The sequence below is a fragment of the Meles meles genome, chromosome 1, assembly GCF_922984935.1.
Source record: "Meles meles chromosome 1, mMelMel3.1 paternal haplotype, whole genome shotgun sequence".
NCBI lineage: Eukaryota > Metazoa > Chordata > Mammalia > Carnivora > Mustelidae > Meles > Meles meles.
The window spans coordinates 100,864,027-100,888,817 of NC_060066.1; the positions used below are offsets into that span (position 1 = coordinate 100,864,027).

Below are 24,791 nucleotides of genomic sequence, written 5' to 3' on the forward strand. Positions count from 1 at the left end.
AATAAAATTGACTACAATGAAAGGAAGCTAAAAATGAAAAAAAAAATCTATCTATCTATCTCTCTATATACTGTAAATGTAAAAATGAAAATTAAGAAAAATCTTTAAGAAAGGGTGATAAATTAGTTGAAAAGAAAAAAAAAATTAAAACTGAAAGGCTAAAGAATCATGAGAAAAAAACATGAATTCTGTATACTATTTTCCCCAGCTCTGGAGTTTTGCAGTTCTGTATGATCAAAACACTTGGAATTAGCTGGATGTTCCTGCTGGTTTTCTTGGGGAGCGGGTGCTATTGCTCTGATTCTCAGGTGTCTTTACCTGGGTGAAACTGTACCTCCCTTGCCAGGGGCCAGGGCTCAGTGTAAGTGGCTCTAGATTCCTCTATGTGGTTTTGTTCCCTGAAGTCTTTCAGCACACCACTTTGGGGGATTGAAATGAAAATGAAATTAGCAGTGCCCCTATCTCCATCCCCAGAGCTGAAAGTTCATGCCCCCCACTCTTCAGTGAGCCTTCACAGAAAAGCAATCACTCCTGTTTCCCTAGTCACCATCCACATTCTATGTTCATTTAGCTTTTGACGGAGTGTTTTATCTCAGGCACAAGATTCTGTTTTGAGTCTCCAAACTTTACAGAGGAGGGAGGGAGTGTCTTGCCACATTTCTGCCTCTTGCTTGGCCTGTTATGGAGAGCAGTCACCAAACTGTACAGTGATTCATGGTTTATGGCAACACCAAACAGTAAGCGCACTCCTGAACTCCCTGTTTGCAGCTGTCTTCCCTTCTCCAATGCTTGGGAACACTGCTGCACTCAGGCACCTCCCTTCTTTCTGTGACCCTGGGGTTCCTGAGACAACACTGTCCCACCTGTGACTCCATCCTGCTTCACTACCAGAGCACATTTCAGGCAGAGATATCCACCACCAAAGCAGACTTCTAAAAGTTCCAATTTTGCACTCTGCAGCTTGTATTACTTTCTGGTACCTGGCTTCCTACCCCAGGGTTTACCTTCTAATATATCACCTTGGGTTCACTTCTCTGCACCTCCTACCTCACAAAAAGTGGTCATTTTTCTATTTGTAGAATTGCAGCTATTCTTTTTTTTTTTTTCATTTTATTTATTTTGCAGCTATTCTTTTCTTAGATAAAGTTCACACGATTTCAGAATGATTTGATGGCTATATAGCTGAATTTCAGGAACCAGACAGAACTAGGGTCTCCTACTCCTCCACCATCTTCCCACCTATGTTCATTTTTAAGTTATGCAAGCTCTCTTTTACTATTTTTTCTGAGAGTTTTTATTTAATCATATATGTTTTAAATTTAGTCAAATACTTTTTGCACTAGTTGAAATTATGAGGGTTTTCTTCTTTATTTGTTTGTATAATAGATTCCATTGGTTGATTTTCAAATACTGAACCAGTCTTGTATCCCATAAACTCTTTTGGACATGGTGTATAAACATTTTTCTTTGGTGAATTCTATTTGTCAATACTTTATGGATGATTTTTGTGTCTGTATTAATGAGAGATACTGGTCTATAAGGTTTTTTTTTTTCTTTTTTCTTTTTTGCTTTGGTACTGTCATTATATGGTTTTGATATCAAGGTAAGCCTCCTAAAAAGTCAGGAAACATGTCCTCCTCCTAGTTTCTAGAAGAGATTATATGTTGAATAGAATTTTCTAGTAGAAAGATTTTAATTCTTTCCTAAAAATTTATGTTTTGGGATTTAAAATATATTATTAATTTAATTTCCTTAATAGTTATAGGGTTATTCCAACGATCTATTTCATATTAGTTATGTCACAATAGTTTATTTTTTGAGGAAATAAAGTAAGATTGAATCTTTTATTTTAGCCAGCAATAAACTTCTGTTGTTACCATATATCTTTTTTTTCAGAACTATGAAAAGATATTGAAAAAGAGTATTAAAAATCCTTATACCCGCTACTCAGCTGAAGAAAGAAATATTACAAATATTTAAGGTTAAAGGTTAGGGTTAAAGTATTATGGTTAAAGGTTTTGTATATTTCTCTTCCTTTTTTCCTGTTCTTGTCTTTATCCTAATAATCATTAGCCTGACTTTGATATTTATTACTCACTCTGATGTCCAAGTAATTGGTTTTTAAAACACTAGTGTGGCTAACCAACATCATATCTAGATTTATACCGTTTGACTTAGATAGCATGTGTTGACAAAAATAGTATTGACATGATGTCATTTTGATTTGTTTCCACAGCTCTCCCAGTGTTTACTCAACTACCTCAGGATACAAGTGTAGAGGTTGGCAAGAATATAAACATTTCATGTCATGCTCAAGGAGAACCACAGCCCATAATTACCTGGAACAAGGTAAGATCTCAACTAAAAGTGCAGTAATAGTAAAAACACTGACAAGTGTATTGACCCAGTGAAAAGAGGTAATGATTCTCACATTGATTTATTACTGTTGTGATTTTTGTTACCAAATAATATTTTTTACACTGAAACAAGTTTATTTCCTGCTTCTTTTTTGTTCATTTTTTAAGTAACTACATCTGATTTTGGCTCAGGGCTTTGATAAATTTATCCTTTCTCATTTGCTTGATGATGAAAGCTTCATAAACATAACTAAATTCTTCTAAGGAAAAATTGCTTTTGTCTTACATAAATTTAAGAGTTTTAATGGCTAGCAGGAAACAATTTTGAATTAATAACTCAGAAGTGGATTAAAAGTAGGGCATTAGCTGTAACAAGAATGAAAACTTGTTTTCAAAACAAAGTAACATGAAAAGTCCTTCTGTAGGTTCAAAACTTAAGTGACTTTAAGGAAGTAATAGCTTTTTATCTATCTATTTTATTTCTTTGGTTCTTTGAGCTATATTCTTTCAACACAATTGCTTCTTTCACTTTTTTTTTAAATCAGATTGCAATGATTGGTTTCAGAGTCTGATGTTCTTAAAAAATAAATGAAATGGATTACATTAGAGTGCAGAGTGCTAACCAGAAATAGCATACATCAGAATGACAGTTTTTATAGAAAATTTTGAAAAAAGTAAAGTTTTCATTCTGAAAACTTGCAAAGCTACTTTCCAAAATTACTTGGTTTATTTTTGTTGTTGCCATACAGCAACAAGGCCTTAGTTTTAGTGGCTCATTTATCTTGTCCTATAGCTGAGCATCATGTGGAGTTCTTTATAAAAAAGTAAACTTAGTGGTCTCAAAGTGGAACTTTTAGCCTCAGGTACTCTCAAATAGTCTGAGTAGTTTTTATAATTTCTTTTGAGTGTAATAAAATTCAAATATCTCTTACTAAAAAATAGGCGGTGTGAAAAATACACATTTTGGTCAGTCTCTAGAGCCTTATTTGACATACTAAAAGCTGTATTATATAATTGTATCAGGAAAATAGCTCAGTCTAATTCCTAAAAGGTAGCTTTTAATTCCAAATGAATTAATTGAGGGCTGACTATATGCCAGACATTTTGTGTATGCTTGCACATTTAATCTTTATAATAATCCTCTTCTATTCACAAGGCTAAAATGGTGTGAATTAAGCTACTCCCAAAATAAGCAGATAAGGAATTTATTGGAAAGCAAGCTGATAGCTCAGAGACCCTAACAAAACCTATAGAACTGTAGTGTTAGCCTAAGAGTTCTGGTAGTACATAAGGAGAACAGGTAGGAAGGGAGTGCTTTTGCAAAGAAGCTTGTGTACCTGATCACTTCTTAGTCTTCTGTATGTCTGGTCTTTTTTCATCCATCCATCTGGTAGGTCCTGTTAGTCCATCTCATCTCCTCCCCTGAGTTACCAGCCATCCATCACCTTTGACTTATATTCTAGTAATGGCAAGAGACAACTGTGAGAATCTGAAGACCTAGGAAACATTTTTTTCTTTTTTCCCGCTCTGAACCTTTCTGGTTACATTCTGGCCTACTAGTCATCACTGGGGTATGAGTACTTTTGAGACAGCAGCCCATCTTCAGTTTCCTGTGAGTCTCTTGGGAAGGGGAAGGAGAGAAGCATCTCTACCCCTACTCCATTCCAACGCAATCCTGGAAAGCCAATTTCTTTTCCTTTTTAAAAATTATTAGCATAATAATGAAAAGTACATAAATCCATACTAATTACAACTGAATACATTTAATAATATTTCATATGAAATGTAGTCATCTTACCATTTTAAGGTATAATTTTAATTGAGAAACACTGATATATAAATCTTTGCAGGTACATAAAACTTATGAGTACATATATAGAAATAGAAGAAGAATCAGAAATATGAAAGTATTTTGAAGCTTTTAGTTAGTAGATTTATGAAAATTTTTCTTCTTTTCAAATTTTATTTTTATTATTTTTGGAATCCTTTTCTAGAAGAAAAATATGAATAACCTATGTATTCATTCATTGAAATGATGATTTTAAAATGATCATAATATTAAATAATTACATAATTGAATTTTGAGTATATATTTGTTTTAATTAAGAGAAAAAGGTAAACTATACTTCCTAGAAGCACTTTTTCTCTCTTTTCTTCTCTTCATTAGATTCATAAAATACCTTTTCTAATGCTTGACACAGTAGGTGATCAGTAGATATTTGTTGAACAAATCAAACTATATCAAACAAAATAAGATGTTATTTTTTAAGGAAACATATTTCCCTCCTGTGACAATTATTTTCCCTCCCTAGGCAGGTGTTCAGATTACTGAGAGTGGTAAATTCCATGTCAGTGGTGAAGGCATGCTAACCATCTATGACACAGGGCAAGCTGACCAAGGAAGATATGAATGTGTGGCTTGGAATTCATTTGGCTTTGTTGTGACCAATATGTTTCTCACAGTTGTAGGTAAGTGTGGCTCCTGATGCAATCTAGATAAATATCTTTGACAGCTTCTACTTCTCATCCTAACTGATTTGTCTCACTACCCAAGTTTCCTTACATGTTTTTTTCTAGTCAAATGTATTGAAATTAAATCAATGTTATTTTAAATTTTTAAATCTAAGTTTTAAATGTAAACTATATTGAAGGGTATCAAACACCAAAACTATCAATGCCACAAGTGAAAAAAATAGGAAGGATTCGCAAATGTATATCATGTTTTCTTAGGAAATGAAAATTATTGAATGTAAGATACATTCATAGCTAAAAAAAGTGGAGTCAGAGATTTAAGGATAAGTGGAATTTAACATGTATGAGTTACTCTGACATGGTATATTTGGTTCTACAGTAAAATCAAAAATCAATCAATCAAACTTCTAGGTAAGATTTGCCACTATAAGAATAAATACCTCAATATTTGGACATTTATAATTGGTCAACATATTTGGCATTGTTTACATTTTGTCATCCATCATTTAGTTGTAGCCCTCTGCTACTTGTTCATAAATGGTGACTGCTTTAACAAATTGTCATAGTTTTACAAAAAATAAAATCCTTTTTTTTTTTTCTTCAATCAGTCAGTTTGTAGTGGAAGTGAGAGAGTCTATTTGTGGGCAGATTCGAATGGAAACCTCAGCTGTGGAAATGGGAATGGGGACTGGCTCTGATGATGGACTGGCATATTCTCCACGTGGGGAAAGAATTCAAGAAAAGCACAGCATGTGGGGACATGTGAATTGACATCAGGGTTGCTTTTTTTATGGATGAGTTTAGGAGCTTCTGCCTTACTGACAATCAGCAGTTCAAGTAAATGAGTTCAGCTATAAGCATATGGAGTACTATTTTGGGCTTTGCCTGCTTTTTGGTTTCCTTAGAAATGGGCAGATTTCATAAATAGGGTTTTACAGATTTCTTTCTTTCCTTTTAGTTTTTCCAGCTCTTACTGGTCTCTAAAACTATTAGGTAACTCTTCTCATTATAAATACAGGCTTGGATAAAAATAGATTTATTTAATTAAGTCACATCCTTAAAGATGTCATTGCCTTCCCTTCATGTAGTACAATAATTCATATTCTTATACCTGAAAATTCTTCTGAGAAATCAAACTTCCAAATACCCATTTGTTTGGGTATTTTATAAAAGTATATATTTTCATTAATGGTGCAGCCATCTTTACATATTTATTATACTGTACAGTAAAAAGTATTCTCAGTAGACTATTAGCCTTAAAATTATAACAATGTATCTAGTAACTAGAGAATATTTATTCTAGTAGGGTCAGAAAGTCTTTATCACATAACATTTCTTAAAGTTACAAAATCTTAGCCTGATTTGGTATCTGCTATGAGTTCATGTTTTTCCTGATTTAAAATCTATAATAGTTGTGTTTCTTTTTATAAATTTATAGAGCTCCTTTTCTACTGCTTAACTATTTATGAGATCAATGAAAAAATATTCTTGAGCATTTTGGAAAAAACTTATTATAAAATTTAAATTACTATCTTTTAGGTTCAAGAGATGCTAGAAATATTTACTACTAAACAAACACATACACAAACAAATATTCTCTCTCTACCTCTTATTCTCTCCCTTTGTCTCTGTTTTGCTCTGCCACATACACACAAACTATAATCACAGTGGTCAACATTTTAGAACCTCCAACATAAGAATTTCATTGTGGTAGACAGAAATTTAGCAATCCATTTTATATACACACATTAAAAATAAAACATTTAGATTAAAATGTATCGGTCACTCTATTTACCAGATTTTAAAATACTGATAAGTAGCATTTACCAATATTCTCCTCTGTTGTATAGAAAGCAGAAAGTCAAGCTATAGAGATAAAGTAGTACAAAAGAAGAAGTTATTCAGTCAAGAAGGAAATTGTGTTTTTTGCTCTTGAGACATTTTTATAGCAATATAAGGAGAAATACATATATATCATGCATTTGAATGAGTGAGGCTCAAAGTAAGGCATTTATAATAGCAAAAAAAAAAAAAAGGGTTCCCACAAATTGTGATTTTTTAAGGAGTTTTTTTCTTCATGGATGTAATAGATTTTTAATAGTTTTAGTAACTTTTTGCAAACCTGTAAGGCTGATACGGTGTTTACTGGGAACCTATCCTTTGAGGGTGTCCTCAAAGTATTTTGTGTTGAGAAATATTACTTGCATCAGCATACCTATTTCTCTGGATGATATTTGGCATATGAAAGTTACACATATTATGTTAAATCCCCCAAAACTCACAATTTTTATTCAAAACACAATTTATTTTAATACCTCCTACATATATTGATATATTGTTAAGTGCTGACAAGTTCATAATTTACAGTATATTCTTTTTTTTAAATTTATTTATTTTTTTCAGCGTAACAGTATTCATTGTTTTTGCACAACACCCAGTGCTCCATGCAATACGTGCCCTCCCTTTTACCCACCACCTGGTTCCCCCAACTTCCCACCCCCGCCCCTTCAAAACCCTCAGGTTGTTTTTCAGAGTCCATAGTCTCTTATGGTTCGCCTCCCCTTCCAATTTTTTTTTTTATAAACATATAATGTATTTTTATCCCCAGGGGTACAGGTCTGTGAATCGCCAGGTTTACATACTTCATAGCACTCATGATAGCACATACCCTCCCCAATGTCCATTCACAGTATATTCTTATGATTAATTTCTTGCTTGTGAAAATGGTTCAGTCTGAGGACACAAGACATTTACACTGAATATAAACAGTGTGAGATAGCGGGAAAAATCCTGGGTTAAATCAGGAAACTTAACCTTTATTGATCTCAGCCACTTTGGATACCTCACCCATAACTGGAATTAATTTTCTTGTTTCTTAAAAAATGTGGAACTGGACACTCAAGAGTCCTTATTGGCATAGAAATTCCGTTTCTACAATAGCATTCAAATGCACAACAATAGTCAGGAAGTAGTTTAGAGCGTGTCTACATGACAGAATGTTTACCAATGGGACATTGGAATAATATGTGGACTGACTAAAAGTGAAATAGTGACACAGCATGGATTAAATGAGAATTTTGGAGCATAAATACTGTTTGTAATGATATAAAACATAAATCCAAACAATGTCTTCTTTGAAATTCTGAGTTGAGTATCTAATTGTATGTTGAACATTTCGTTTTGGATAACCCACAGGTCTTCCAATTCCATATATTAAAAACTGATCTTGAATGTATGCAAAATTGAACTCCTCATTTTCGCCTCAAGACCTTATAACTTCCTGGCAGTCCTTTAATACAGACCATATTCTGTAAGGAGGAAGCCAGAAAGTTTTCTGATTTTTTCTGCTCCCTCCTTCTTTACCCTAACTGCCACGTCTCACCAGTTTTTCCTTCAAATATTGCTTCTTTTCCATTTCTCCATATAACCTCCTCTTTCATAGTTCAATCTTTCGTCATTTAGACTTCTGCAATAACTTTCTAAATGATATTTCCACTTAGAGTATTCTCTACTTTGACTATATTCTCAACCTAATAAATTATAAATGAGAATTAAGGCTGCATTAGTTGATTTGAAGTTAATGAGACCTTTTCTATTATGTTAAGTAAATAACCTGTATTAAACTGATGCTAATACTACTAAGAAAAAGTTAACATTTATTGGGCATTTACCACTTGTTCCAAGTGTTATTTACCAATTAACTTATTTGATGCTTTTGGGATCTAGTTATTTTTTTTGAAATTCTGAATGAATAACTGATGGACTTTTTGACATTCTAATCCACTTGTTATTGTCTAGATCAAACATCTGTTTCAAAACCACTGCAGTTATTATACAATGAAATAACAATGAAGTGTCAGAAAATTTTAATTGTTTTTACGCAAATATATCAATGAAATGAAATTGATACTAAATCATTTTCAATTGCTATTCAACTATATTTGTTTATTTACTTTGAATATGACATAAATTAATTTGCATAATAATTAATAGTTACGTGATAATCTTGTTTACCTTGGCAAACTTTAATAGTACAATGAATGGTGGAATATTTTATAAATAACAGCATATACCTAATATACATATACATATATTTATAATACCTTAACCATATTTTTTTTTTTTTCTTTGGGGGTTGTTATAAGGATAATAGCATTTGCGTTTTTGTTTTTTTTTTTTGTTCTTCAGATTACATTATGCTAGCTATAATGGTTTTTTTTGTTTTTTTTTTGTTTTTTTTGTTTTTTTTTTATTTTCATTTTATTTATTTTTTTCAGTGTAACAGTATTCATTCTTTTTGCACAACACCCAGTGCTCCATGCAAAACGTGCCCTCCCCATTACCCACCACCTGTTCCCCCAACCTCCCACCCCTGACCCTTCAAAACCCTCAGGTTGCCCCAACCTCCCACCCCTGACCCTTCAAAACCCTCAGGTTGTTTTTCAGAGTACATAGTCTCTTATGGTTCGCCTCCCCTCCCCAATGTCCGGGCCTTAACCATATTTAATACATTTCCAATCATTTATATGTAAAATCTATATTGAACATATATGTCTATCCTGAGCTAAGCCACATGTTTCAAAAAAAAATTAGCATCAAATTTTAAGAAGAGATTTTTAGTAGAGTTGTGTTTGGATAGTCATGAAATTATAAGGGAAGAGATAATCAAAATAAAAGGCTCATCTCAATTATTAAGAGCAAAAAAAAGTAGTGTCTTTCTTTTTCAGTCTCTGGAAGAAAAACAGTGGAACTTGCAAGACAGTGAACCCATTTACATATTCAATGATGCAAAATAATGAGTAAGGCAGAGTTGTTGCTGTTCAAAGAAAATTATTTCACAAAGACAGTTGTTCATATCCATTTGTATGCTGTGGGAGTGTCTGGCTTCCTAGAAGAGCCCTCTCCAGGCTCAGTGGTTGGTCCGCTGTTCTCCTTAGTGGAAGATTTCATGTAGGAAGGTCTATTTGATTAATGATAGTTACATTATCTGGGCACTTTTCTTCAGGAAGGAGGGGGAGATAAAGAATACTCTGTTGTGAAAGAAACTCTGCTTTTATTGAGGTCTAGGTATTTTGTGAGAGTGAGGGCGGTGGTGCAGATGTTCTGCTTCGTTGTCCCTCCTTGGGCTCCGCCTTGTTCCTCTCTGACTCCTATTCTCTCCCATCTAGGCTGTGCTCTGACAGAGTGGGCACACAGGAGTTGGTGGGGCATTACACCTAAGGGCCCCCTTCTTGAAAGGACTCAAATTTATCTTTTGACTTTATCTTCCTTGGAGGTGATAGAGTCTAATAGATACATGGACAGAACTGAAAGGAGATGTTCACCAGGAACTTCAAACATGCTTAATTTCATAACCCTACTGAGGCTTTTTCTCCTTTTTTAACCCCAAGACTTAACAAAAGAAAATGATCTAGTTCTTCCTTCTTCTCTGCAAGATCTTGCATAAAAAATGGAGAATATACTCAGAGTTTTCTGATCATTCTATCCCTACAACATTAATTGAGGTAGTTTTTAAGACAAATAAAATATTAACAGTGTTGTTTGATTCTAAATGTGCTCCAATAAACTGAATTCGCTTTGCGTAATACAGTGCCCTTCTAGAAACATTTGTGGAAATCTTTTTGCAATTTGTACCACAACAACTAAAACAATACTGAGACTGAATGAATAATAAAAAGGTTAGTTTTATTTTATCATAAAAGTATGAAACCTTAAAAAATTCATAATTGAAATGACATAAGTGAGAAAGAGTTCTTGTTACCACAAATATTTTCTGTGTGAACATATTACATATTTAATGTACTTTTAATAATCTGTGAACAAACAACTTTATGGTTTTCTATTTGTGCACATCAAAATTTAATTATTTCAAACAATGTTTACATGTTCTCCCACCTTTCTTGTTATTTTCCTTTCCTTTTCACATCTCCACACTTGTTGGATTCTTATTAATAAAGAGAAAATCAGGTCAAGCTAAACAAATGACAACACAGCAGCAATCAATAATTATGTGAAGATATGGATTACTTATGGGATTAGAACATCACAATCACTGAAAGACAACTTCTATTTGCATTGTGACATGTTGTTTTCAAAGAACTTTACATGTCTTTTTTATTTAATAATCATATTTGGCCCAACTATATGTTTGGCTCAACTGTATGTTGAAGAAGTCTTATTATTTCCACTGTAGGAATAAGTTGGAAGATGAAGAATAGGTGTTGTAAAAACACTTATGCTTGTAAATTTTATACAACCATAATAGCAAAACTATTTTCTGAACAGAATAAAAGAAAAATTATCAAACAAATAAAATTCAGGTGAACATGCTAACTGATGCTTTCCCAAAATTTAAATATCCCTTCCAAGTGCTGTCTGCCACAGTGAACAGCCTTTTGAGTTTTGGCTGGTATTGTCAGCTGTGTGATAACTCAGTCCTACATGCAAGCTTTGATAGACCCCTGATTGTATTTTATTCACACAGGTGCAGGGGTCCAATGACAGTAATTGTCATGAATAAGAACACATCATTGATGCCACTCTCTATACTTGCGGTTCACAAATGAAGGACTAAAAGGGAAACAATAGAGAAAAGGCTAACATCTATAGGCCAGCACAGATTGATTGGATTGATCTCAGTTCCTTTATTTCCAAGTAAAAGTAACAAATTCAGTAGGCTCATTCTTACTGACTTGTTTTGAACTATCACAAGGCATATTATGTTAGGTATATTGAAAATACTGGGTATTCTCATAATCATTGCAATTATATTGATTGTTTAATTGATAGATTAATTAATCCATCTCCTTATAAGCCAAAACCCCACTCCCATCATGCTCATTATGTCATGTAATAGCTATAATGCATTTATTATATTTATAAATATTAATATTCATATACATAAATATCTTATTTATGAAAATGATCTAATTAAATCTTTTAATTCTCTTTCAGCTTTCTAATTTTTACATTAAGTACCCTTTTTTTAGCATCCATGCATGTGTCATCCCACCAATTCTAACTGTTGCATGATATTTCATACTGTAAATCCTCCACATTTTTTCTCACCCACACTTCCATTGCTGACAATTTTCCCTAATTCCTTTCATACAAAGTTGCAATGAACATTCTCATTTTTACCCTTTATGAATTTGTATCAGAATTTCTCTAGATATATCTGTAGGAATCAAATTGCTGGGTGAGAGGGTGTCCACATGTCATTTTATTAAGTAAAAACAAAATAAAAAATACACCTAACCCTAAACAAAATCTTGGAAATAATAGCATCAGTTCTACATTCTCACAAACCTACCTGTGTCCACTCACCCCTCCCAAAACTTGGCAGTAATCAGCTTTTTTATTTTGGAGAATAAGCATAAAATAGAAGTTTATTGATATTTTAAATTTTATTTCTGAGGTTTTAAGTGGTTTTCAACATCTGTCATATACATAGTAACTTTTGGGGTTTCCTCTTTTATAAATTGCATGTATATATTTTTTCTTGGTGCATTACAGGAATTCCTTGAATGAAATAGAAAATTATTTCTATTTAGAAATATAGAAATTACAAACATGTTACCTATTATGTTATTTATCTCTGACCTTTTTACCTTTTTTACTTATATCTTTCCTTGAATAGAAATGATTAATTTCATTTAATCAAATTAATCAATTTATCTTTGCTTTCTTTCAAATATCTTTAGCTAATGTATAGTTAATACAATGTTGTTTTTGAATTATAAAATGTAAAACTGACTTTCTGGAGCTTTAATATTGTGGTCATGATAAAGACTGAATTGAACTGACAATATAGCCTCTAACTCGCCTGGGTGGCTCAGTGGGTTGGGCCGCTGCCTTCGGCTCCGGTCATGGTCTCAGGGTGCTGGAGTCGGGTCCCGCGTCGGGCTCTCTGCTCGGCGGAGGGCCTGCTTTCCTTCCTCTCTCTCTGCCTGCCTCTCTTGTGATTTCTCTCTGTCAAATAAATAAATAAAATCTTTAAAAAAAAAAAGAATATCTTTGAGCAGAGACCTTGATTTTACTGGTTTTCTTATAATATCTGCATCACTGCTATTTTTTCTTGAAATATTTTATGTTGGTGATCTATTCATTTATTTATTTATTTAAAGATTTTATTTATTTACAGAGATCATAAGTAGGCAGAGAGGCAGGCAGAGAGAGAGAGAGGAGGAAGCAGGCTCCCTGCCCAGCAGAAAGCCCGATGTGGGACTCAATCCCAGGACCCCTGAGATCATGACCTGAGCTGAAGGCAGAGGCTTAACCCACTGAGCCACCCAGGCGCCCCGTGGGTGATCTTTTTAGAACAATTAATAATCTAGTATGTATACATGATCATAATATAAAGGAAATTTTTTGTAAAAACCAGATGTGGAATGCTATTTGCATTCATCTATTGCAAAATACATGAGCATATATATATATACTTATATACATATAAATGCACATATGTAATATTTTAATATTATACTATATAATGTGTTATATAAGTGACAATATATAATCCACACACTTTCCTATTTTTATTTAAAGTTTTCATTTTTTTATATCTCCTTTCTGACATTATTTTCAGATTCAGTTTTTGGGGCTATACTTACTCTTGTGTTCAATATTCAACAGTGCTAAGGAAGTATTACCATAAATTCTTTAAGTATTATAAAAAATGAATCAAATAATATGGATATGCTTAATTATTTTTCTTATATGGGTCTTTAATGTCCATGATCATTTTAAATAACGTTTTCTTCCTTTACCTTAAATTTCTTAAACCATTACCTGGAGAAGATTTAATATGTTGAAGATTATCAACTCCACAAAGCTTTCTTTGTCTATAATATTCAACTTGATAGAATTCTCACACACTGAAGAGCTATAGAAACAACATGAATTATTTTTCACTGAAATCTTACTGAGAGTTCAATTCTTGCTTTAAGAAATCTCCATAGGGATGTGATATATTTACTTCAATTTAATGTTTAACATTAAAGCAAGGTGGCTGAAGAGATAGGCATTTCATACCTTTCTGAAGATGACAAATTACTAACAGAGTGGAATCCCATTTGAATCAGTGTTGTAAAAAAGGAAAAATTTCACATAGCTTTACTAGATTTTTGGAATGCTTTAGTTCCCTAAATAATGCTATTATTCTTGCTGGAAGTTTTGGTTCAGGATAATTAGCTACTCTTCTGCAATGGACAGTATCATGTGGACACTGTATAACATTTTTATTGTCTTGGAAGTCTCTGTAATGCCATTTATATGAGATCATTCCTAACTTCAAGGTTTGTTTGATACTTTTAATCATGGAATTGATTTTCAAAGCAATACAGGGTAGACAAGCTGGCGATGACTTTGTTGAATCATCCATTCTTGATGCTGTACAGAGGGTTGACAGTGCAATTAACTCCACACGAAGACATTTGTTTTCACAGTAAGAATTTATTTTATTTTGATTACAAAGTTGTTTTCACTTCAGTCCTACTTGGTTTTTATAATCTCCATAAATCACAGCAGGCATCGTGCATAAGATTGCCAAAAGCGGGTGTTTTCTTCAGTCTGTGTGTGGGTTATCACCCTCTGGGCTCTCCACCACTGCCAGCTCAGTCTCAGAGAAAATTAAACTTGTTCCCCATAGAATCTAAATGGCATAAATCTACATTGCAGATCCACTCTATGTTGTCCCATGATAGGTATCAGGTAATGGGTTCTGTTAGGTCAGGGTCCACCAGGGCCAGACCCAGTGCTCCTGGCACTCCAGGATTTGAAAGTGTTCATCAATTTGATCACATCTGGTCATAAACTGATAGATCACAGGTGAAAGTTTTGTTTAGGATATGTAGTATTTTGGTTATTTTAATTTGAATCAGAACATATTTAGTGTACTGAAGCCTTCAGGTTCTATGAAGTCCCCATCAGTTCTGATGGAGATACATGGGATGCTTTGCATCATCTGACATATTAGAAAACATGACTGTTGTCTTTAAAGTCAAATAAAATATATGCCCAGCCTTTGCAGCTGTTGGTCTAAAGGAATACCTTATAATGCCATAATCAAGTATAGCTCTTTCCCTGCATACCCACAAACAGCATGGCTTGCTGATCATGGACTTGTGTTCTAGAGCCATACACCTTATTTATATTCTTATTGTGATTCCTCACTACATCACTTCCTATCTGGATGACCTTGGGCAAGTAACTAAGCATCTTAGTACCTCACACTTCTTGCCTATAAAATGGGGATAATGACAGAATCTGTTTCATGGACATACTTGCTAGGAAGACTGAATAATACAGATAAAGTGTCTCAGCAGTGTCTGCCATATAGAAAGGGCTTACTCTAAGTGAGCTCTTAATATCATTACTATTGTTCTATGATATGAAGTTATGATTTCAGATGTAGAGGACCAGACGTGCTTTAGCTGACCAAAATATCTAAAATGGTTTCACATTCTTAGTGACTAATACTCTTTTCACTTATTTAGTTCAATTCTTCGATGCATATAAACCACTACTGGGTGCCGGTTGGTAGGTTTGGTACATGGAATATAAAAATGAATAAGGCACTATCTCATCCCTGACAGTCTTTCTATAGTAGAAGAGACGAGATGTCAACAATTTAAGTACATCTTGTTGTGTATGTAAGAGATGTGTATGAGCATACAGAAGTAATTGAGAAGGTGGTAACTTGTCAGACTTACCAGGAAAATTCATGGGGAGAGCAATGGTTGTGGAGAGTTCTAAATGTAAGCAGGAATTTCCAGGCAGTTACATTTGAGAAAAGAGAAGACAGACAGTATCAACACCCAAAAACTGAGTGTATTGCACACTGTTTCAGAGGGTTTACTGAGCCCCCTAGGACATACATGTGGACACCAAGTTTATAACTTTCACCATAGATGTTGCTTTTTACAAAAAAAATGTTCTTTAAATCATTGATTCATTAAAAATAGATCATTTGAGTTCAGCACTGTCACTGGCATTTGGGATTCACTCATTAACAAATTAGGGAAAAGAACTCTCCGTTCCCCCCCTGTGAAGCTTATTTTCTGGTGGTGAAACTTTTCTTCTTCTTGATTGTTTGGGAACTGTATTCTTAAATGTACAATGAGATTCATGGATTCTGCAGTTTTGCCTTATGAACAGTAATGTCTTTTGTCATTTGCAGAAAACCTCGCACCCCTGGTGATCTGCTGGCTCAGTTTCGTTATCCACATGATCCATTTACTGTGGAGACAGCAAGAGCTGGGGAGATTTTTGAGCACACACTTCTGCTGATCCAGGAACATGTGAAGCAGGGGCTCGCTGTTGATTTGGAGGGCAGAGGTCAGCTTCTTGGAGGCATTTTGTTCTCAGCTTATGGTCATTTGCAAAACTGACCAAAACCCTCAGTTTTTAATCTTCAAAACACCATGTGAGGTAGACATTAATTTACCACTTTGCCAAATGAATGCAGATATTTCCTGTAAGAACTGTAATTCAAAAGAAAGGATGATAAATAGATATTCAAACCTGTCAACTTCTATCAGCTATGTATGTCTAGTAAATCTAGGGAGCCCATTTTAGGTGAACTTACTTTTGGAATCTGAAAGATATTACTCCTCCCTATGATAAAGGCTTTATTCCCAGGGTAATGGTCCTCTCCTTGTTACTGGAATCACCTAAATCATTCAGTGAATTTATTTGAATTCCTTTCTCTACCTATAACATATATATCCTTCCCAATCTTTTTTGTTGTTGCTATACTAAAGTTCTCTTGTATTTTTTTTCCTAAAACCAGACCTTTATTTAGTAAATGTCAAATGAGAGTGATGTAGAAATCTTTCTGATTTTCTAAGTCTTTCTTTTTAAAGTGAAGTAAAAATGTGATCCTTTGCTATACACTATTTGTCCTGTGAGCACAACCGCAACTTCTAGAGGTTTCTTTACTCCCCTTCAGAAAATAAACCAAGATGCTGTGCACAAGTGCCTTTCTGTGCTTGGCTCACCCCTTAGGTGCCCTATACAATTACTTAAAAAGCTCTATTTAATAGCTCTCAGTGATCCATTGTGTCTTGGGTTTCAGAGTTTCCTTAACTAAAATATCCAAGTGAAATTTTCGTGCAGTCCATATTAGCACTTGAATCAAAGTTCTGGCTGTTTAATTCCAAGTCTTAGAATTTTCAAGATTAACAGTCTAAATTCATAACTAGAGAATAAGCAATCAATATCTACAGAAATTTAACTTTGCTAAAATATGCATCCATTGTTTGTGATGTTCATTACCAAACAGTATATATTCTGATCTAAAATATTAAAGAATTTTAACAAAATTTTCTCAAGAAAAAAAGCATTATGTTTTTCTATCTCTCTTTTACTATTTGTAAAGTTAAAGACCTTTCCCCCGCCCCCTCCATGCAGGATCAGTTTGCCCTAAAAGTGAACCCAGGATCCATGTCTTTATATACAGGAATATTATTACATCTATCCAAGATTAAGATATCTCAGGGTCCAGCCAGAGACCAGCTTACACAGCAAAAGGACAAATGGTCCTGGTATCATTAGCCAGTTTCTGATGATTAAGTAGGGATAATAATTCTTAGCAAATAGGATTTAGTGAATAGTCTTTGCAGATTTAGGATTATGCTGCAATTTTAAGCTCTGTTAGAAGACTGGCTCCCAAACACCTCCAGGTTGTATTGCACATTCCCAGGGGAATGACAGCTTGTGGTAGTTTAAAAGTTACTGCTAAATCCCTTTTTATCAACTATCACGCAGGCTAATATTCACACCATCCACACTAGCATGCCTCCTGGCCTATGCCAGGAGCATAAAACCTGAAAGAAAGAAATCGGAAGTGGAAAAAAAATTAAAATCTCGTGATGAGGGCTGACCAAACCCTTACCAACATTGTATTGGTAAAGTCACAGAACTAAGAGTTTGATGGGAACTGGGACATGTCTCTCCTTTTCTGTTCATTTTAGCCATTAGTCACTGCTCATAAGAGAGGCATCGCTAAGCGCCCCCCCCCCCCATTTTTATTAGAACTTTCTGTTTTGTCCTAATGGATGTAGGAAAGATTTCTGCCCACCTAGAATGGCCCATCCCTAGGGCACCTTGGGTTGAGGTCTCCCTCTCGCTCCTCCTCAAGGACAGCTCTCTTCATTGCCTTTGTGGCTCTGTTTCAGAATTCCGCTACAATGACTTGGTGTCCCCGCACTACCTCAGCCTCATCGCCAATTTATCTGGATGTACAGCCCACAGGCAGGTGCCCAACTGCTCTGACATGTGTTTCCATCAGAAGTACCGAGCCCAGGATGGGACGTGCAACAACCTGCAGCACCCCATGTGGGGTGCCTCCCTGACTGCCTTTGAGCGCATCCTGAAGCCTGCATACGAAAATGGCTTCAACCTGCCACGTGGGGTGGGCCGTCACACCCTGTCAGGCCGGTATCCCCTCCCACCGCCCAGGCTGGTCTCCACAGAGCTGGCGGCTACGGCCACTGTTACCCCTGACCATCGATACACACACATGCTCATGCAGTGGGGCCAATTTTTAGACCATGACCTGGACCACACAGTGCCTGCGTTGAGCACATCTCGCTTCTCTGATGGGCAGTTGTGTAGCTCGGTGTGTACGAATGATCCGCCTTGCTTCCCCATCCTCATTCCTGACACTGATCCCCGAGAGACTCGAGCGCCGTGCATGTTCTTTGCACGCTCCAGCCCCGTGTGTGGCAGCGGCATGACCTCCTTGGTGATGAATTCAGTCTACGCGAGAGAACAGATTAACCAGCTCACAGCATATATAGATGCCTCTAATATCTACGGGAGCTCAGAGCGGGAATCTCAAATTCTGCGAGACTACTCAGAGCCCCGGGGACTCCTGAGGACAGGCTTGCCATGGGTCCCATCCGGAAAGCCCTTACTGCCCTTTTCTTCGGGCCCGCCCACCGAGTGCACAAGGCCAGAGCAGGACAGCCGCAGCCCCTGTTTCCTGGCCGGGGACCACAGGGCGAACGAGCAGCTGGCCCTCACAGCCATGCACACCTTGTGGTTTCGGGAACACAACAGGGTCGCCACGGAGCTGTCTGCCCTGAATCCCCACTGGGACGGAGACACCCTTTATCATGAAGCCAGGAAGATTGTAGGTGCTCAGCTGCAGCACATTACCTACAGCCACTGGCTGCCCAAGATTCTGGGGGAACCTGGCATGAAGATGCTGCAGGATTACCGGGGCTACAACCCCAATGTGAATGCAGGGATCATTAACTCTTTTGCTACTGCAGCCTTCAGATTTGGCCACACGTTAATCAATCCTATTCTTTATCGACTGAATGATACCTTCGGGGAAATCCCTGAAGGCCACCTTCCACTCCATAAAGCTTTCTTTTCACCCTCCAGAATAATCAAGGAAGGTGGGATAGATCCACTCCTGCGGGGGCTATTTGGTGTGGCCGCTAAATTGCGGGTGCCCTCCCAGCTGCTCAGTGTAGAGCTAACCGAGAAGCTGTTCTCTACGGCCCACTCTGTAGCACTGGATTTGGCTGCCACCAACATTCAAAGGGGGCGAGACCACGGGATCCCTCCCTATGCTGACTTCAGAGTTTTCTGCAATTTGACTTCTGTTGAAAATTTTGAGGATCTTCAAAATGAGATTAAAGATTCAGAGATTCGACAAAAACTGAAAAAGTAAGTGTACAAATGTTGCTTAGATTTATATGTTTCCCAGGAGAGGGAGAAGTGTTAAAGGTCATTTTGTATGGATAGATTTGGTTGCCTGGGGTTGTTAACTGCAGAGCCTTTAATAACTGTTATTGTGGGAAAAGTCAAATACTAAAGGAAGAATTTCTAGAGACTTAAGCAGTAAACCCCTCTGTCTACCCACTTCCTTTGTAAATGTAAACATTGCTGCTGCCTCCCTGCTAGTACTTGCTAGTAAATTTCAACTAGAAGAGGTGAGCAGGTCTCCTGCATTCCTGCTGGGTGGTAATCCAATCAAGGCCTTTTTATTGATACAGTAAGGTCTCAAGTTTGAATGTAAAGCCTTGTAATAAGTCCATCACATTCGCTTTCTTAGGTAGAGCAAAGTAGTGATATTAAAACATAAATTAGTTTTTGTCAAAAGAACAAATAATTCTAAATTTATCATCAGAATGCAAGTTGAGGTTTATTCACTACATCATTAGTGTCTTTCAGTAAAGTATCAATACTATGTTCTCTATATGTGAGATTCAAATTTCCTTTTAACTAACAAGTATGGGACATTTCCAGGAAACAACTCTAACTGCTCCTCATGCTTACCCTCCTTCATCCTCCAGGATATTTAAAAAAAAAATTACAGAAATATTTTATTAAGAAGTTTAGTCTGTAGTTGGCTAAATATAGACTAACATGCTTACTGATAGCTTATGGTATATTAATCTGAAATCTTTCATAGAAGCTTAAAATTGCAAATTATGGTGCTAATTGTCAAGATTAGGCCCTTTCATGTAATATTAAGGCTATTTTTTATGCCACTAGACTTTGTTTCATACTTATGTAGAATATTAGACTAAGAAAATGTGTAATACATGAAGAAAACATCAGAGCATCATGCAGATTGAATTTGCAAGAACATTGACTTTGGATTCATAGAGACCTGGTTTAAATCTCTATTCCACCACCTATTAGTGATGAGAGCTTGTGAAAAGTATTTGAACAGTTTTTTTTTGTTTTGTTTTGTTTTTTTAAATCTCAGAATACATATAAAATGAGAAAACACTACCTCCTTCTCGGAGTTGTTCAAAGGTGAAATTATATAGAATGTATCAAATGCCTAGTTCAGTTCTAGTGCATCATAGGTAATCAATAAGTCTTACCTATGGATAGATTTATTGTAACATTATCATTTCAGTTGTTAGCATCATTATTAGATTGCACATATGCTCTGATCTAGCCCTGTGCTAAGCACTGAAACCCTAGATGAAAGAAATAGCTTTCTGGAGAGTCAGACAGGATGCAGGGAAGGCAGGGAGCTGGCTGTAATCGGTGTGGAAAAGACTGTCATAGAGATGGGAATTGAATGTTATGGAAACAGAGCTGAGAAATGGAAAGTATGTGTAAGAGTCACCTTAAGCTACTGATAAAAGATGCCATTTGATCTTCTCTTGGAATTTTCTGAGTGTGGTAAGTTGAATGAAGTGGGAATGGCGGGCAGTATCCCAGGGAGAGGGAAAGAAGCAGGAAGGCATGGGACTGCATGGCAGGAGGGGGTAGAAAGGTGACAAGAGGAAGCTTTCAAAGGACCCTGCAGGCCATGCAAGGGAGTTTGATCTTCATTCTCTGTAAAGCAAGAGAGTGACTCCAGGAAGACTTTTCTGTGAAATGCTAACCTGCACAAGCTGTTGTGGGAGTGAGTAGGAGAGGCTAGCAGCAAGGAATTCCATTCCACAACAATTCAGGTGAAGAAAGACGGGGAGATAGGCTCTTCGCAGTCTTTGCAACACTGTAATCATTTTAAATGTTTCCTGTAAGCACATCATCTACATTGAATAAACCTGGGGGCAAGTCTTGCTTTGTGACTCATTGGGGTCCCACTTTTCAACTTGCAGCTAACCTGTAAATTCATCACCAATTATAGAGTAGGAGCAATGTGTCCTATTAAAATGTCCCCATCACTGATGCCGAGTGACGTGGATTACTTTTTCATGTGTCTGTTGGCCATCTGGATGTCTTCTTTGCAGAAATGTCTGTTCATGTCCTCTGCCCATTTCTTGATTGGATTGTTTGTTCTTTGGGTGTTGAGTTTGCTAAGTTCCTTATAGATTTTGGATACTAGTCCTTTATCTGATATGTCGTTTGCAAATATCGTCTCCCATTCTGTCAGTTGTCTTTTGGTTTTGTTAACTGTTTCCTTTGCTGTGCAAAAGCTTTTGATCTTGATGAAATCCCAATAGTTCATTTTTGCCCTTGCTTCCCTTGCCTTTGCCGATGTTCCTAGGAAGATGTTGCTGCGGCTGAGGTCAAAGAGATTGCTGCCTGCATTCTCCTCAAGGATTTTGATGGATTCCTTTCTCACATTGAGGTCCTTCATCCATTTGGAGTCTATTTTCGTGTGTGGTGTAAGGAAGTGGTCCAATTTCATTTTTCTGCATGTGGCTGTCCAATTTTCCCAGCACCATTTATTGAAGAGGCTGTCTTTTTTCCATTGGACATTCTTTCCTGCTTTGTCGAAGATTGTTGACCATAGAGTTGCGGGTCTATTTCTGGGCTCTCTATTCTGTTCCATTGATCACAAAGTCTTCCTGAATCCCCTGGCTCTCATGTATGATGAAGCAGGCTGCATGTCATTGCCGCACATAGCATTAGACTGAAATATAGATGCAGGCCCTCTGCTGTAGGACACATACTCCTAGTGGCCAGTGCAAGGCACAACTGGCCTCTGAGATGGACACATACCTGGCTTTCTTTGTCCTTGTTTAATGCATTTGGGATGTTAACACTGAGTCTTCTTCAGTTAACAATGAGTCTTTATCCCTGCTTTGGGGAATGTTTGAACTGTGGGAACTTTGTGCAGCCTGGCACCTGGCCTTAGCCTGAGGAGAGCAGGACTGACCAGCATGAGTGGATGTGGGGAGGCCAGGAATCTGACTACCTTACTTTCCTCTTAGGCTGCCAGGTGTCTGACTTTGCTCTGGCATTCATAGTGAATTTATAAAACAGCAACCACAGATTCATTCAACCATGAGCACAAAATAGATAAGTTGGAGTTGTGTTTACAGTCTCCATCTTTAAATTAATAGATAGCAGTTTGTCAGGAGCTGATTTCACTAAGGAGGGTGCCATGGCTTTCCATATGCCCATTTACACACTTATTGCTTTACTCTCTCCTCTTACTTGTTACTTCTTTTCCTTTCTTTGTTATTTTGCAAGTGTGGTTTTAAGTTTGTTTCTAAACCACTTCAGTCAAATTTAGAAACAAGTAGGGCATATCATTAAATCAACAAAATAACAGCTGAAAAAAATCAACAAAATAAATACTGCCCTGGAACATTAAAAACTCCATATTTCAGATAATTAGGACAGCTTAAGAATTGACTAAAGTGGAGAATAATAAAAATAATGCATACATATGTCCTAGGTATTTTAATTTTACACATTTGAGCACACATTAAGTCCTGTAACTTGCGCTTTGGGGCAGCAAGAGGGGAGGGTGCAAAGTCTGTGTTCTGGTTTTGTCATTGCTGGTTTAATACAGATCTGCTGATTGGAATTCAGGAGCTTGTGCCCAGGCTGAATCTTTTGTGTGTGTAAAAGTTTGTTTTGAAAGGGGAATAGGAATTTTCCAGGGAAGTGATGGTATGAATGCAGATTCCTTGTACATGTTTCTATCATTCCCCCATAGTAACATAACATGCAACTAATTGGCATTGATGTTTGATTCTCCATTTGACAACCCTTCCCAAAATACCGAATTTGGTCTTCAGAGGAATAAGTACTCTCCTCTTTTACACAAAGCCTTCATTATTTTATGTAACATTTAATGAATTACATAATCCAAATCACAAGCATGACCGTGATGAGCAAGTGGGTAAACTCTGCTGACTCCCAGGTGACAGCTCAACCAACAGCAGCTGCAGCTCAGATAGGACCCCTTAACCCCAGGGTCATTAGCCATCATCTCTGTGGGCAGGAATGGGGAGCACTGGAAAATGAGGGTTTCAGGGAAGAAGAGGTTGTTTAAAATAATTGGTATTTGCTGTACCTTGTACAAATTTTGTGATAGTTAAAAATATTTGGGACAACCTGATGATTCACAGACCTGTACTAAAAAATTAAAAATTAAAAAAATACAAAAAAAATTTGGGACATAGAGAAGGGCTACACAGGATAGTGTAAAACTAAGAGAAACCTCAGAGCATGATGGGGGGATGAAAAGGCGGTGCCAGGAGGCCCAGGTTCCTTCTGTTTGGACAGATTGAGTTGTGCAGTCTTGGACGACTTTAGATTAGCTTTTGTCCTCTTACCTACAAAGTGAGGTTGTTTCACTAAAATGTCCTTGAGGTCCTTTCAGATGTAAGAGCATATTTTTTTTTTTTCAGTTAATGACTATGTGATTTAATAAAATGGTAATTCAGAAGGTGCTCTTTAATTAATAGTTTTAATTCACACATAGTATCTTCATATTCCAGAATATATCACCTCATCTTTATGTGTCATCTGGTATACAAAGCCAATGACTTTTCTTTACTTCAGTTAATTTTGAAGCCTTGTGTCAGTTTACCACCCAGAAGTAACATCTGATTTTCCTTGTACCTTCACCTTGGAACTTTAGGTAGCTTTTAAAAAGCCAGAACAACATGCAGAAGCCATGTTACAACTTTCCTCTTGAATGACCAACAGTTTTGCCATGAGGAATACCTGGTCTGTCACAAGAAAGCCACACTGGGGCATTGTTTTAGTCAGCTTTCAGTTCATTTCAGTAAGATTGGTGAGGTACTTTAGATTCTACTCAAGGAGCTCAGAGCGTGGGGCGTGGGAAACTCACAAGCCACATAACACTGTCATGTGACATGTGGAGCCATGGTAGCTAGGAGATCATGATGGATTCCTTCAAGAAAATGGTGTCAAAGTTCTGGCCTCCATATTGTTTTCCACAGTGGTTGCATCAATTTACATTCCCATTAATAGTGCACCAGCCTTCCTTTATCTCCACGCCCTCACCAACACTTATTATTTCTTGTCTTTTTGCTGTGACCCATTCTGACAGGTGTGAGGTGATAGCTCATTGTGGTTTTGATTTGCATTTCCCCGATGATGAGTGATGTTGAGCATACAAACAAGCAAATAACTCTTAAACAGAAAATAAACTGATGGTTGCCAGAGGGGAGGGGGCTGGCAGGATGGATGAAATAAATAAAGGAGATTAAGAAGTATAAACTGCCAGTCATAAAATAAATAAGTCATGGAGAATGAAAAGTACAATGTGGG

At 36.4% G+C, this 24,791-nt stretch overlaps 1 protein-coding gene across 1 annotated transcript in view; it reads left to right on the plus strand.

The window, feature by feature from the left end:
- PXDNL (peroxidasin like) overlaps nucleotides 1-24,791 on the plus strand; it is a 521,054-nt gene that overhangs the window by 417,404 nt on the left and 78,859 nt on the right. Inside the window, exons 13-17 of the mRNA XM_045982128.1 lie at nucleotides 2,237-2,349; nucleotides 4,670-4,826; nucleotides 14,166-14,274; nucleotides 16,009-16,166; nucleotides 18,008-19,511. Of these exons, the coding sequence (XP_045838084.1) occupies nucleotides 2,237-2,349; nucleotides 4,670-4,826; nucleotides 14,166-14,274; nucleotides 16,009-16,166; nucleotides 18,008-19,511 (2,041 nt within the window). The remainder of the gene's footprint in view (nucleotides 1-2,236; nucleotides 2,350-4,669; nucleotides 4,827-14,165; nucleotides 14,275-16,008; nucleotides 16,167-18,007; nucleotides 19,512-24,791) is intronic.